Genomic DNA, 15,019 nt, shown 5'->3' on the forward strand with positions numbered 1-15,019 from the left:
GTCTCCTTTAAGATCGATTTCATCGTATGTTATTTGCTTAGCCTTGTAACTACAAATCCCGCCTACCTCGCTTGTGATTGGACATTGTTTTTGCGGTGGATACATTTACAGCGTTCGTTTGGTTTGAGTTGATGTCAGTCAAAGCTGTCGAAAAGAGGAAGAGGATGTAAATATTATAGAAAAAAATAGATACATTATTGGAACCATAATAGCAAAAACGACAACAAACAAAAATTATAATTATATAAGGGAGGATCTTCGTATACTACTGGGGTGTATAGTATAGTGCCTAGGGCATTTCAATCACCAGTAACATACATTAAATGTAATAGCTTGCTGTAAGTTAGTTAGATATGAAACCGTTAACACGTTTATAGCGAATTCCCTCTCAACATATTATTAGATACAGTATAAAAAAAGTATTTTGACAGCATGTGACGTTTGCCGTAAATAGTATAGACTCAAAAGTATACTTTTATTATGTGCTGTTAAAAAAATGACATGAGTTTCTGCACAGTCAAATTGCTTATTATTTTTTACGAAACTCCCCAAAATGTTTAACAATTCGGTGTTCAAGAATGGCGGTCTTGAAGTTCTGCTTTTATCTGAGCAAGCATGTTGTAAAAATGTAAAACACACGCTGAAAGCAAAAGTTACAAAAGGCTTCTCAACGCTCTGCTGTGTAAATGCTAACAAGGGACTTGCCTTTACTGATATTTCTGACAGTGGACAACAATGCAACGAGAGAAGCGTTGAAGGTAACTTCACAAAGTAAGTATACTATTGGTGTGTGTGTGTGTATATATATATATATATATATATATATATATATATATATATGTATATATGCAGAGGGGTGCTAGAATTGGGTTTAAATGTCTTGTAGTTACAGGTTATACCTGTACCAGGTAATCAAACGAGGCAATCCACGTGTTGTACCAGTGCACAGCTGACAGCACAAACGTCTAATACAAACGTCTTCTGACATTCCATTTCTGACTTAAACTACCATTCTTCATGTCTGCACAATAGATGCCTTGTGTGCTTCCTGCCTCCCTGTGTGTTGTAGAATCAGGGAGCCTTGAATGCAGGGACATTAGAACAGGTAACATGCATTTAATCACCCTTTTCTCTCATGTTAATGTAGTTTTATTTGGGAAGACTCTCTTGCTGCTGATGAATGCGCCCTGAGACTATTGGCCCTTGGCGCTGATAACAAGCTCTGCTTGTATGAGCTGGAGGGTGAGGATGAGGATGGTGGCGCATGTCCTGTTACTGTCCTCTGCAGCTGCACTGAACAAACCCTGAGACAGCTGGTTGAAGCTGAACACCTGAGTGAGTTTTGCAGTACCATGGTTTGTCCTGTAAATATGAAGAACATTTTCTTACAGAAATGTACACCTTCAGTTACACTGGTTCAGTAACAGTGGCAATAAGAGTTGTCAGCTACCGATTAACTGATAGAGTTAATACCTACATGTAATCTGAAAAGAGACTAGGATAACAGTTTGGTGAAGACACAGGAAAACAGACCAACAGACCCTAATAATTCCAACAAATGATTTATCCCTGCTGTTTCTATTCTGGGAATGTGACTGCTGTAGTTAAAGCTAGAGGCATTTGAAACACTCTAGATTTGAAATGTTCTCAAACACCCTTTGGGCTTCGTCAGATTCCACTGCTTTGCTCATACCAACACCCACCAAGCATGTGCTATTGATGTACTTAAACTCGCTTCTTAATGTAATGCATGTGCCATGCTGGGATAAAAGACCTGCTGCTCTGCCTATGTACATATTTGATAACTAGAGTGTTTCTAAATTCAACTTTACTTTCTTTTTTAATAGTTTGATCTAATCAAAGTTAGCCAGGCTGAAAAATGTCTCCATTGCACTTCTTTAATAACCCCCTTAGAGACAACCCAATATCATTTTAATTGCAGGCTTGTATTTAATATTCACAACTGAGATTCAAAAATGGCCTAATTAAGCTGTACTTCACTAGAACTGTTAGCAAGCAATACAGAATGTACCAAGGCAAACTGTTCAAGTTACAACAAAGCAAATTAATATACTTCATGAGTTTAGTAGCTGATGTTTCCGAGTTTGCCTTAGGGGCTCACTGTACAATGAATATCTTAAATTCTGATTAAAAGATCGCAAACGTATACTCTGCAGGTATGGAAATAAGACGCCTGTTGTGTAGCAGTTTTACCCGTTCCAGGTTTTACTGCGAGCTTGACTAGCCGCAGTGTATAGGTAACAAGCTCAGGTGTGTTTTATTAAACTCTTAGTAAAACCAGGAATGGTTCAAACTGCTATACAGCAGGAGTTTCATTTCCATCCCTGCTCTTATACTGTATATAGATTGTGCCCCTTTTGCAGGCTAAACAAGTTTAAAAAAAATATTTTCTTAATTCGTGTTAGCACTAGCAATGTTATCACTGGTGTACATTTTTGTTTTTTGAAGATCTCTTGATTCTTTGCTTGTATTTCATACTTCAGCTGGGAATATGCTGATATTTCAAAGACAACACTAGATGAAAAGTTGCTGCTAGTTCCTGATACATAATCCCTGCATGTCCTGTAGCTCAACAAAGAACACAAATCTAAAGATTCTCAACGCAGTATTTGAACAATCAGTAATAATGTTAACAATAAAGCTATTAAGAGGGTCGGACATTGGATTTTATAAAGCAAGGGTTGGCATTCCTTTAAATACACCCTCCTGTCTTTTCTTTCCGCAGGCCTTTCTTCATCTCTGTCCTTGAGGCTCCTGTCATATGAGAATAATAAAGCCTTTGTGCTGCTGAATAACTGCATCCTTCTTCACCTTCTCTTCTCTGAGACTGGAGCTGAGCCTGAGGTTCTCAACTGCAGCACTATTGGTGTGCTTCCCCAGGCCCTGGAGAGAATAGCAGATTGCCAGATCTGCACGGGGGTTCTGTTTGTACTGGATAACACCGGACACATATGTATCCTTCTGATTTATAAAGGTGGTAAACAGTAGGAGTCTAAACTCCAGGTCTGTGAGGTTTAATATTGCTTGCATATACAATATGTTATGTATGTAAGAAGTAACGCACAGCAGGGTGTGCAGTAGTTATGAAATTACCACACGCTGTGGGTACATTGTGAGGCACGAAGGTAAAGCCAGTCATTAGAAATAAACCAAACTTGATAACCCACATCTGATGCTTTAAATTCACATCAGAAACTATTTTCTGGAAAATTAAAAAGCAGTGGATGAAAGCAAGGGTATGAGTAGAATTAAATTGTGGCTTATCAAGTGGTTTCCAGGACAACCCTCAGTTCTAAACTGACCTTCAGTGATAGCAGAGCAATCAGTTATAGCCTGTGATAACGGACCTTGAATGAAATCGTTCACTAGGCAGCTGCACCTCACGATATTATTCCAGGTCTATCCTCACTCAGTGGTGGACCTGGAGCGTTTGAACAGTGAAGTGCGAATGTTCTATAATAAAGTGTTTTCATTGCTAAGAGAGGCGGTGAACATCTATCTTGCAAGGTCCGTTTATTAAGCAATATTAATCTACTTTTCCACTTTGGTGGAAAACAAAAAAAGAAAAGCAAATAATTAAAGATTGTGTTTGATGGAAGATTTGTTAGGTCCTTCATATGTCTTTCATATTAAAATCAAAGAGTAAATCAAGGAGGAATTAAAACATAATTATTTATTTTGTCTTTTAGTAGGGATCCTGTTTTTCTAAAAACATCCCAGAGGGTGTATATGTTTGCCAATGATAATGTTATTCATTTACTTTCAATGCAGAATAACTGAGTGGGACATTTGTTATGCCCTTTAGCCCCAAGGCTGCATTGAATGCTGTACCAGTAAGATAAGGATGCATCAATTAATAAATTAAATTATTGATTGCCTTGGCTTGTATTTATTGAGCATAATGGAGCATTGTCAATGCACTGATCACTGGTGATAAATACCTGACCGATAATGGATTAGGAGATTGGTTGCTGATTTCACCTCTTGTCATCCTTGCAGAAACGTCATCTTGCCACAAAGTCCTTTGATTTGAAGCGGCATGCAAAGCATTGACTCACAAAAACGAGATTGCTGAACGGTCCCCACTTTTTTGTATCTTCATGTGCTCTGTTCAGGAATGATTTTAATTATAAGTTGCTTTTTAACTATGTAAATAACTGCCTATTATGTTAATTGTAAGTATGCTCTTTATAAAACGGTACCTCTTTAACACGGTTGTGTAGATATTTATGACCCTGCCCATGGCCAGCACCTTGCCAGTGTTGATTTGTGTCTGTATCAGACCAGTTTACTGGAGCAGAATGAAGATCTATGCAGCCTGTCTTCCTTCGCCCTCTTAAAGGTGTCACATGACCTGACCACTGCTGTAGCAGTCACTTGCTTTAACTCTGCAATATGTGTCAACTTCAACGACTATTTCAGGTAATTTCTCCTCAGTTGCTATGCTCCAGTCCATTAGTTAGATACGGTGTTGCACTAGACACGTTTATCTATCAAAAAGCATTCTCTTGCGAAAAATCCTTGTAGGGTTGGGGGACAAGGGTGAATGCAAGGATTCACAAGCCAGTGTTGGAGTACTTCCAGCAGGTGTTTTGTAGGTGGGTGGGTGGGCGATTTGGTGGATAACCTATGAAAACATTGAGGTTGCTGCATATTACTGTTGACCTTTTTCAGCCAGTGCTGTACTGTAATTTGCCTCTGTTTGACTTTGCCAGGTAAAGAATGAATGGGTTTCAGATTGATTTCTAAACAGTTTGGAGAGTTATACAATTATTAAGTTGGATTTGTGATTTCATGAGAGTCGAATGAGATTAAAATAACTTCACTACCCAAGTTTAATAGGGTGCTCCCTTGTTATAATGTGGCCATGTACATCGCAGAACAGATTTAATTTGGCCCATAATGCCATTAAACTAGCACTTGTATTCTAGGCAGAACACAAATTGCATGGCCTCTCATCTATGGCTCCCAACTACAGCGTTATGAAGGGGGAGCACTGTAATTTAATCATAAACTTTAACAAATGCATTCATTCGCAATCTATGACATTAAGCTCACTCTGCAGAACTAATGCCAGTTCTTAACAGAAGAAGGGAATTCAACCCTGCTGATGGCTGCCCAAAGCTTACTGTTCTGCTGTATTTTGCTACAGTCCCCTGTTTGAAGATACTTCTGTTATTTAAATTGCAGGAAGTATCCTGAGCACTTAATGTGTGTGAGAGCTCCAGACCAGCTCCCTCTGAAAGGACTGGACGCTGTTGATGAGGACGACCTGTCCAGCTCGGACTACAGCAGGACCTTGCTTGGAGTTTCATTTCAGACCAACAGGCAAGAGTTGGACACACCACGCACTGTTAGAAAAAGAGACAATCTGTTCTGTGCAGTACCTACATAATGCATGATCGAGATGTCTTTGATGGAAAGCATATTTATTTCATGTTTAAGTGAAGTTGTACAGCATTTGATTGAAATTTTCTTTTTAAGGTCTTGCCTTGTTCCCCAAATTATAACCCATATAATGATGCATTTCTTGTTGCTTTCTTGTTCCAAGGTCCTGGGATGCCCAGTTGTCAGTGTTATACAACAATGGGAAGGCTTCTTCATCATCATATTGCACCACCAAACTGTGTGCTCCTTGGTACCATCACCTTCCCAACGCTGAACCTAACAAACACTCTGATTTAACCAAATCTCATGTGTCGGCCACAGTTTCCAACTACACTGCCTGTATACTAAGCTGTGCTGCACGGAAAAGGACTGGCAGAAGCAGCGAGCCCCTACCTGGCAGAAGACAAGGGTTTGTGCAGCTCCAGGGCTTACGGGAACGCATGACCCCAGCAACCGTTTCAGTGTCTGAATTTACTGTCCTGCTAACCTTGGTCTCCAGTGACGACACAGCAGTGACTGTAGCGCTCTGGGATCTTCAGACTCAGGATGTGACCTACCACCATCTTGACCCTGGCTGTGCTCCAGTGCAGTGTAACGGTGAGGAGCAGCTGTGCCTGGTTATGAAAGGTGAGAAGCTGGTAATATTCAATACCCCCGAATACACCCTGGAGCTATCTATTGTTGTAGTTTATTTATTCTGTTAAATAAATAAAGCGTTTTTAAAATGTAATTAGGGGATTTCATTTAAGTACTTAAAACAACGGAAAAGACTTAACATAGGACTGTATCTTTTTATATTTCTTATATGAGTGAGTTTTGAATGAAAGTTTTTATCTAAAAAATTTAGATTATGCTTTTTAAAATACATATTTTTATGATTTTAAGGCATTTCTAGTTTTATATTTAACTTTATGGTTACTTAAAATAGAATTGGGTAGATTCTTAAAGCTTTATCCTCCAATTTATCATTAGCATGTTTTTTGTTTTGTTTTTTTTCCCACAAAGCAGCTGAATAATGACATCAAACATTTAAAGTAGTAGTAATCTTGGTTTTATAGTGGTATATATTATTTCTTTTAAAACTGTTATTGGTGCATTTCCTCTTAACAAAAAAAATGCTTAAACTATGGAGTGAAAATCTAGTCCAGTGTTTCTTGTGTGGTGACCAAATTTACTGTGGGGGTTAAACCTTTTACCATGGGGGTTTTGTACCCCCCCCCCCCCCCCCCCCCCCAGTCCCACAGTAAGAAGCTCACAGTGTCTTGTTGCAATGCATGCTTGTGTTGCTGTTTCCCAGAGTCTGGTCTGTCTGTGATCCTGTTTGGGGTCACCCAGGAGGAGCTCCTGACCAGGCTGATGATACACGGCAGCGCAGGCACGGTGGACTCGCTGTGTCACCTCAACGGCTGGGGAAGGTGCTGCATTCCTGCCCACGCTCTGGAGGTACAGTAGGACGTTCACTGCTAATTAACCTGCAAGGGGGGGTTCCTCTGTGTGTCTCCTTGTTAACCAGCTGGTATTGTGCACAACATAGGTTCGTATTTCTGAATTCAGATGCATTATTTAGCAAATAAACTGGAGTGAAATGCCCATCTGGAGTCAAAGGTTAGCGCAGCAGTCCTGTGGGTCCTCAGCAAAGATTCAAACCACTCTTTCATGGCTCCCCCGGCATAATAAACAGTATTGCTTTTACTTGCTGAGCCACAGGGGGATCCTTTGGATGATTGCTTGTACTGCTAGGCTATTATGGAGAGTATAATACATTGAAAGTAATGTACCTTCAGTGAGTTATAAGCCTCATTTTTTAAATTCGATTGTAAAGTACAATACATAATACCATGGTATGACCTATGAAAGAAAAACAAAATCCCATAAAATATCATTTATATTCATAAATCATATAATGGAATTTTTAATTTAATTTAGAACTAAGGGAGAAGTATAGATGCGTAGGACTCTTAAGCTTCTTCTCCATAAGCCTTTGGTAATTAAAAAGGTTCTATCGAGGCAGTTTGCAATGCCCTGCTTCACAAACAATCAGAAGCTTCTCATTGCAGTACTGAAGAATGTAGTCTGGTGTGCACACAAAATGAGGCACTTGGATCTTATCCATCCGTTTCAAGAGGTGAGAGCATCTAACTGAATCTGTTTATTTGCAGATAGATGTCCTTAAAAGGAAGTTAACATGTGTCTGTATAAAGCTGTTTTAGCGCTACACTACCGCCCCTCCAGGGCTGTAGATTTTTGTGTGTGTGCGTAAAGTCTTATTTTTAACTTGGTCAGTCCGAAATAAACCAAGGTGCCAACGTCAACTCCTTTTAAAAAATACTGCTATCCCCATGCAAATGAGATGTTGCATCTAAAAATGGGTTTTATCCTGGTATAAAGTTTCTGTGTATATATGTATATTTATATATTTCAACCAACTGTCTGCATTTATTTTTATTTTTTTGCTGTTTTAGGCTGGGTTGAAGAACCGTCAGCTGGATACAGTTGATTTTTTCCTTAAAAGTAAAGAGAATATCCTCTGTCCACCTGCGGGATATACGTTAGCAGAGCAGCCTGGAACCATCCCGACCCATCTTCAGTTAAAGAGTAGGTACCGCAGTCTGCAGAGTGAACGGCTGCATGCCCAGCGGTGCACAGTGTGTCGGGCCTTGGGGTGTTAGCATGCCATCTCACAGTGTGTGGGGCCTTGGGGTGTTAGCATGTCATCTCACAGTGTGTGGGGCCTTGGGGTGTTAGCATGCCATCTCACAGTGTGTGGGGCCTTGGGGTGTTAGCATGCCATCTCACAGTGTGTGGGGCCTTGGGGTGTTAGCATGCCATCTCACAGTGTGTGGGGCCTTGGGGTGTTAGCAGGCCATCTCACAGTGTGTGGGGCCATGGGGTGTTAGCTTGCCATCTCACAGTGTGTGGGGCCTTGGGGTGTTAGCATGCCATCTCACAGTGTGTGGGGCCTTGGGGTGTTAGCATGCCATCTCACAGTGTGTGGGGCCTTGGGGTGTTAGCATGCCATCCCAGCACTGTTTCCACCTGGCTGAAGGGAACACACTTTGAAGGGAAGACACTTTGAAGTTGTCTCTTGTAAACCCTGTATGTAGTTTCAATTAAATCCTCCTAGTGCTTTGGGAGTTCTCCGTTTCACTTCCACTAATTATCACCCAAAGCAAACAAACAAGCAAGTCGTGTCATTCAATAAAAAAAATAAAAATAAAAAAAACTTAGTAAAATGCTGTCTATGATTTCAGTTGTTGCCCTGTACGTTTCTGAAGTCATGGAATTTAGTAAATGGAATCGTATCATTTAAATGTCTGTTATCCCTCTAGGGGATGTACTTGCCTATAACTTTGAAGGAATGGTATTTCATTGTCAAACGGGTCTTGTTTGTGGGCAGCCAGCCCTCTTGGCGGTTGTTTTTTTTTTTTTTTTTATATAAAGCAGTGTTCTTGAAGGTTGTTTTCATTCTGAATACCTCACAGATGTGGAGGACCTGAGACCAGCTCTTACTCTTCTGAGCTCCGCAATCAAAGACAATGACTCGGAAGCCCAGAGTAAACAATTCTCAGAGCAGCTGCTGAACATGACTTTAACGTTTCTGAACAAGCAAGTCAGAGAGATTCTCATTAACACAGAAGGTAAGGGTCTTGCAGCTCCGAGGCTCCAGGGCCTAACAGTCATTACTGATATATTCAAGATTTCTACAGTATGAAACAAGAAAATGCATTAAAAAAAAAAAAAAAGATTTTATTTGTCTTCATCTGATTTCTATAACTACAAAGTGTCACTGTAAGACCCCTCTCAAACCTTTCTGATTAACTGTAAAGGATAATATATATATATATATATTTTTTTTTTCAAACAAATGATATAAGTATATTTAGCTTGTGTATAGTGTTTTTAAAAGTAGTGTGCCTTGTTATTCATTAAATGCATAAATAAAATATAAAGTACGTGCAAAAATATATCTTTTTTTTTACTGAACTGAAAGTTGTTTTGCATATGTTACGCCCTCTTACCAGAGTTGAATGAGGACCTGCAGAAGTGTGTTGATATTCTGAGCAACTACATCTCAGAGCTGCGCACCTTCATGAAGAAGTTCCCCCGGCCCCAGCCTGGCGAGAACGAGCCCTGGCATGGGGGTGATGGAAGCCACCTGGAGATCGAACGCTTGCAGGAGTGGCAGAAACTCAGCTCTGCTGTAAATACATTCAATTAGCATGCACTGGTATCTTAATGTAATATGCAAATAAACCACGAAACTCAGCGAGTCCTGAAAGGGAGGCTTTGTACCGTCAACATTTTCAGAATATTTCATTTTGTATCTGTTTAATTCACTGTCATGTGAGTTTTTGTAATACCCCTCAGCTACTTGGACCTTTGTTTACCAGGCCTTCTTTTAAAAAGAAAAAATGCAGAGTTGAGCGGGTTTAATAACACACCAGCTGTGTTCCTGAAATGAAGTATCTCTCTGTCTTGTCTTTATTTGTGCCACATTCTAGGATGTTATTCGCAGTGCTATCATGAGCAATCGCATCCCTGAGGCCCAGGCCTTCTTCAGGTCTCGGCAGAACAAGGCAGAGAGGCTGGAGGAGCTGCAGCAGACCGGGCTCAGCTTGGCGTATGAATGCCTGTTAGGGAGAGAGCTGAAGGAGGCTTCTGATCTCTTTAGAAATATGGTGGGTAATGCAGGAGTAACTGCCACACAGCTGGGGATGCAATTAGCCGTCTTGTTTCAGCATACAGTTTGCCTTCCAGATGTTTGAGGCTGCTGCTGCACTGTGTTATCAAAGCCCTGCCTATCCCCATAGTTTTGCAAACTTCAGGGGAACACTTGAAATCCAGTTGTTTGTGCATCATTTCTGCACCCTCCTACAAGAGACGTGTGTTTTTCCATTCTGTGAAAGTTTTAGTGTTTTGTGCAAATTAACATCTACTGTATTTTTTTAAAAAGTGCATTGTCTGCAGTTTATTTTTTTGTTTAACAGGGATTCAATGTGAAGCAGCAATTGCACAGTATATGTTTCTATACAGATGATAGAGATCTGCGGGATTTTTTGGTAAGATTTTTTTTTTATAAAAAAGTAATAATATTTCTCTATGTACTCTAGTTCTGTTCATGTACTGTAGCTCTGTTCAATCAAATATGCAGACACGCAGGAGGAGGAGATGTCCTGAGCATAACAAATTATTTGATAGGACCTCTCTTTTGTAGAAAATATCCCCCAGAATAACAAACAGTATTATAACAATCCCATATAACACACTCCAGAATACTGCGTGAAAATATTGTGAATAAAAAAACAATAGTAAGTGCACACCATGAGTACTGGTTTCAATTGACTCTGTCACGGTTTATGCCTTGTCAGTGTTTTGCTTTTGCTTCCTTTTATTTAGGTGGACAATTTACAAAAGCAAAACTATTTATCAGGCAGGGAAATTGCCATGGTGGAGTTCATTAAACAGGTTGAAAGACTGTGTTTGTCACCAGCAAAACGATCTAAGGACATCGAGCCCAATGTCATGTAAGTAATGTACAAAATTATAACACAGGGTGGAGATAATACTTCCAGTACAGCCAAAGATTTGCTTGCCCTCTGTAAGGTCTAGTCCTGTACTATACTGTGGTCTGTCTCTGCATTCTGTCCTCATTAAATCTATTGATTGTGCTGGACCAGAAGTATTCTGTATAATGAATCATCTTTTGAAAAACAGCGATGACGAAACAGTACTATATCAAGTATTCCTTACTGTAATCGCTGTACATTACCTACAATCTTATTGTTTCCCATTGTGCTTATTGCTGTAGTGAATTCTGAAATGCTGCAGATATGTGAATGTGATTTGAAGGTTGTCTGCTAATTTGAATGACTCAACCCTGTTCAGCTCAAGCATTGCTCCTTCCCCTGTAGATTGTGTGCTACCCAATGCAATTCAGCCCAGACAGCCAGGCAGAGGCTTATATATTTATGAGATTAATGAAACACTTCAGCACTGGATTAGCTTTCCAAACCATTTATGTGGAGACCAGTCAAGTTAAGAAATATTTATAATAGCTTTTGGAATGTGTATAGATGGTCTGCATAAGTAAGCCAGACTTCAAAACGGAAGCAGATTTATTCTGTATTAAACAATCATTTATTTTTTGTTTTGTCTGCATTCGGCTTTCTAAATCCACTGTAGTCAAGTACCCCATCATTGTAAAGATAATGAACTTTGTGTTGAATGTATAATTCCATTTACTGGGAAAATAATAAATCACAAGATTAATTCTTTGATAGGGACAGATTGCATAACCAGTAACGAGCTTTCTGAACAGTCATCTTAACATTTCATTTCTCTGTATGTGTCCTTATCAGTAACGTCCTGCTCCTTGAGAAGAATACAGATATGATTATCTCAGAAACAATTGAAGTAGTCACTTGTTGAATCTGTTGAGTTTGAATCAGTGTTGCTTACACAGTTAACAGTGTTGGTGCTTTGCAATGATTGTATATACTGTACTTCTGTATTTTAAGAGCTCTGCAGATGGAACAAAATGACCCAAAATATAAAACTATTCTGGACAAAAACGTGAACTCCCAAGACCACTTGCAACACACTGAGATTTCCACAATTTTGCTGGACTGGGCAAGGTGGTGGGATAAAAACATTCAGGAGAATATCCTTCTTTCAAGAACGTCCAAGGAAGGCAAGTGTTAAGCACTTACATTTGCATGGAAGAGTTGATGTGAAACCTGTAGCCCCTGAGGATACATAGTAATAACAAAACTCTGCTAAAGACATCCAAAAGAAAGCTATTAAAGACTGAACTCCAAGATCTGTGTGCCAAAGACCACAGCCTGGCAAGCTGGTTTGCATGGATCAGTATACAGAGAATTCTTTCTAAAGCTGCTTGTCACTTGATATCAAGTGTCATAAGTTTCTAAAATGTCCTGAGCCAGATGTTAGACCAACAAGTCGAAAGTGAATGTGGTTTTATGCAAAATCTTAGATCTCAGTGTTTTTTTATTCTGGACATGTTTTTCATTTTTATATTGTGTGTGTGTGTGTGTGTGTGTGTGTGTACAGGGTGATTTAGAAAGTAAGTTTACCACATCAATGCACCATATCATTGATGTGGTAAACCTATTTTCTAATCATCCTAATGGTCTCGTAGTTTATGACATCACATAAACCCTAGATGGAATTATTTTGCTGCAACTCACTGAAACCCATCTATTCTCTCTGTATATGTATATGTATATGTGCTCAAACGGTATTCCCTAGCCACTATACAATATCCCTGCAGAATTCCAAACCTTTTTTCAAAAGGTCCTCTTTCATAGTTTGGTTAGTTTTGAAGCTTCTCATTTTTGTTTCATGTTTCAAAGATACTACAGGAACATTCCTGATTGCTGGAATCGCTGATCTCTTTGTTTGCTCTCAAGTGTATAGAAAGTTTGATCACTTTTATGCCATTCCTACAAAGTGATTATTTGATGTTTCATTTGGGATGTACTTTTCTTCCAATAAATCCAGCTGGACCGTTTTGAGGGGGAAAAAGCAAAAACAAACAGAAAAAAAACTGTTGGCAAACTGATTATTGGCAACCAGATACTGTCAGTTTAGTTCGGGGCATTTCATTTGAAGTTATACAAATAGTTCTAGTTGGAATGTCACCACCTTTTAGATGCTGAGGACTGAAGCTCAGTGACCGCTGCCAAGCCAATCTACTCTTTTTACCTGCTGAAACCAATGAATGGATGTTACCAAGTTATAAAACCTGGAGACCAATTCATTATCTGCATCCCTGTTGTTTTGTTATTTTTCTGTCAATTATTGTATTGCTTGAAGTATTTGTTAGTTTGTTTTACTTTCAGAACTTTTGATTGAAAGTCAAAGTAGCAATTCATTACTTGCTTTTCAGCTCTTTTACATAGATCTTCAATCGATAGTATTGTTAAATGAACAGTATCTAATCTTTTATTGGGGACGTTACCTGCTTCTTGGAATCCCAAGACATCGTAGATCAAGTTCTGCTTCTACCATTTCAGTAATGTGTGTTTGATTTTGGTGTTTTTCAGGTCTGCAATCCTGTGATCCTGAAGTCCTGTGGATGCACCTCACATCTCTACACGATCGACAGAGGGTCCATGATTGGGTTGAAACCTTTAAACCGCTCACTGATGAGCCTTCAGATCAAAGCCAATGGCCAGCCTTGACGGCAGAAATTGTCAATCACTGCACACTTTGCAGCGGCCGCATGAGGAATGAAATACTAGACATGCTGGCAAGGTATGCATTTCATAACACAAGCACCCACCCGCAGAGCCAGGCTGCTGCTGAAAATGAGTCTTTAAAGAGTTCTTCTCAACACCTTTACCAAACTGACCTTGTTCTGATGGGCTTTCCTTTGAGGTTTGAGTGATATTAAATTACAGAAGACAATCTTCTCCAAAATTGGTGCAATATTTCAAACCGGAATGACAGTTCTGGAATAAATTATTGGGAGTTTAAAAAAAAAAATGCATTACTGTTGCCTTTTCAATCATGGCACCTTTAGTGTTCAATTGAGCGCCTGAGTGTCAGACATGACAGCTGTAATGAGTGCTTTTGTCTGCGCTGCACAGTGTCCCTCTGTCCCTGTGTTTGGATGCACCGTGTGTACTGTTATAAATGAATATTGATGAACTGTTTTACATGTCGTCACTTTCATGCTTTCACACTGCCATCCCTTCCTGTGTGTCCCAAACAGGAGAGGAGTGTTCATCCCGTCTGAACAAGCTGATTTGGAGCAGCTCCTGGTGAGGCTGGGCCATGCTGGGGGGGTGATGCAGGAGACTCACCCCGTCCCAGGGTATCACTCCTCTGACGGGTTAGACTTCCATTCACACTTCATCCACTACTGTCTGGAGAACGGCTTGCGATACCTGCTCTGCGTCTATCTGGAATACTACCAGTAAGTGTAATGAAGCCCTTCCTGTTTAAGCTTACAGAGCAGTACCTGCATGCTATAGAAAACACACAAGTGTCACAAATATCATATTGCTCTATTAAACAGTAAAAGTTGTGAGGCTCTGATTCTCTTTCCAGGCTAGCTGAAGTAAGGGATTCCGAATGCTGTCTGTCCAGACTCTGAGAGAACAGAAGAACCTGTTGTGTCTTTCTGGAAAGTGGTCCAGTCATCTATTGCAATGGCGGTAGATCTCCAGGAAGCACTTTTCAGTAGAGCAGAACAGTTTTAACAATTGCAACTGATGGCGTTTTGGCTGCTGTCTTTTGAGTTGCAGTTATGTTTTTGGTTTGCATGCGTAGTGTAATGTGAGCCTAGGTAGAGCATGGGTGTTCCGGAGGTGACTTGGTCATTGTGGATTGTAATTGAATGCACTTCTGTTCAATCTGGAAAACCATGTCTCCTACACATGCCCTTCTTTATGCACATGCGAAGCCAGCTGACATACAGAGAAAGTGATGAGAATTCAGCTTTGCAGTCCATGGTAAGGAAGTAGACAAAGACTCCTGAAACGTATCCTCGAGATGCTTTTTTCTTTTTTATAGAAATGGCAGGTCACTTGACTTCTGTGTAAGTAGTGCATTTATAAAATGTACCACTGATGTTTCAGGATAT

General features: G+C 39.9%; 1 protein-coding gene across 1 annotated transcript in view; it reads left to right on the plus strand.

Moving 5' to 3' along the window:
• Positions 1–93: 93 nt before the first annotated feature.
• The window catches only part of LOC117427713 (spatacsin-like), a 36,802-nt gene continuing 21,876 nt past the window's right edge, over positions 94–15,019 (plus strand). Inside the window, exons 1-16 of the mRNA XM_058995510.1 lie at positions 94–771; positions 1,148–1,335; positions 2,747–2,974; positions 4,245–4,443; positions 5,212–5,349; positions 5,573–6,036; positions 6,707–6,852; positions 7,872–8,004; positions 8,892–9,047; positions 9,432–9,610; positions 9,912–10,088; positions 10,398–10,469; positions 10,807–10,934; positions 11,928–12,100; positions 13,476–13,686; positions 14,147–14,350. Coding sequence (XP_058851493.1) covers positions 554–771; positions 1,148–1,335; positions 2,747–2,974; positions 4,245–4,443; positions 5,212–5,349; positions 5,573–6,036; positions 6,707–6,852; positions 7,872–8,004; positions 8,892–9,047; positions 9,432–9,610; positions 9,912–10,088; positions 10,398–10,469; positions 10,807–10,934; positions 11,928–12,100; positions 13,476–13,686; positions 14,147–14,350 — 3,014 coding nt within the window. The 5' untranslated portion in view covers positions 94–553. The remainder of the gene's footprint in view (positions 772–1,147; positions 1,336–2,746; positions 2,975–4,244; positions 4,444–5,211; positions 5,350–5,572; positions 6,037–6,706; positions 6,853–7,871; positions 8,005–8,891; positions 9,048–9,431; positions 9,611–9,911; positions 10,089–10,397; positions 10,470–10,806; positions 10,935–11,927; positions 12,101–13,475; positions 13,687–14,146; positions 14,351–15,019) is intronic.

Source organism: Acipenser ruthenus, chromosome 21, assembly GCF_902713425.1.
Source record: "Acipenser ruthenus chromosome 21, fAciRut3.2 maternal haplotype, whole genome shotgun sequence".
NCBI classification, from domain to species: Eukaryota; Metazoa; Chordata; class Actinopteri; order Acipenseriformes; family Acipenseridae; genus Acipenser; species Acipenser ruthenus.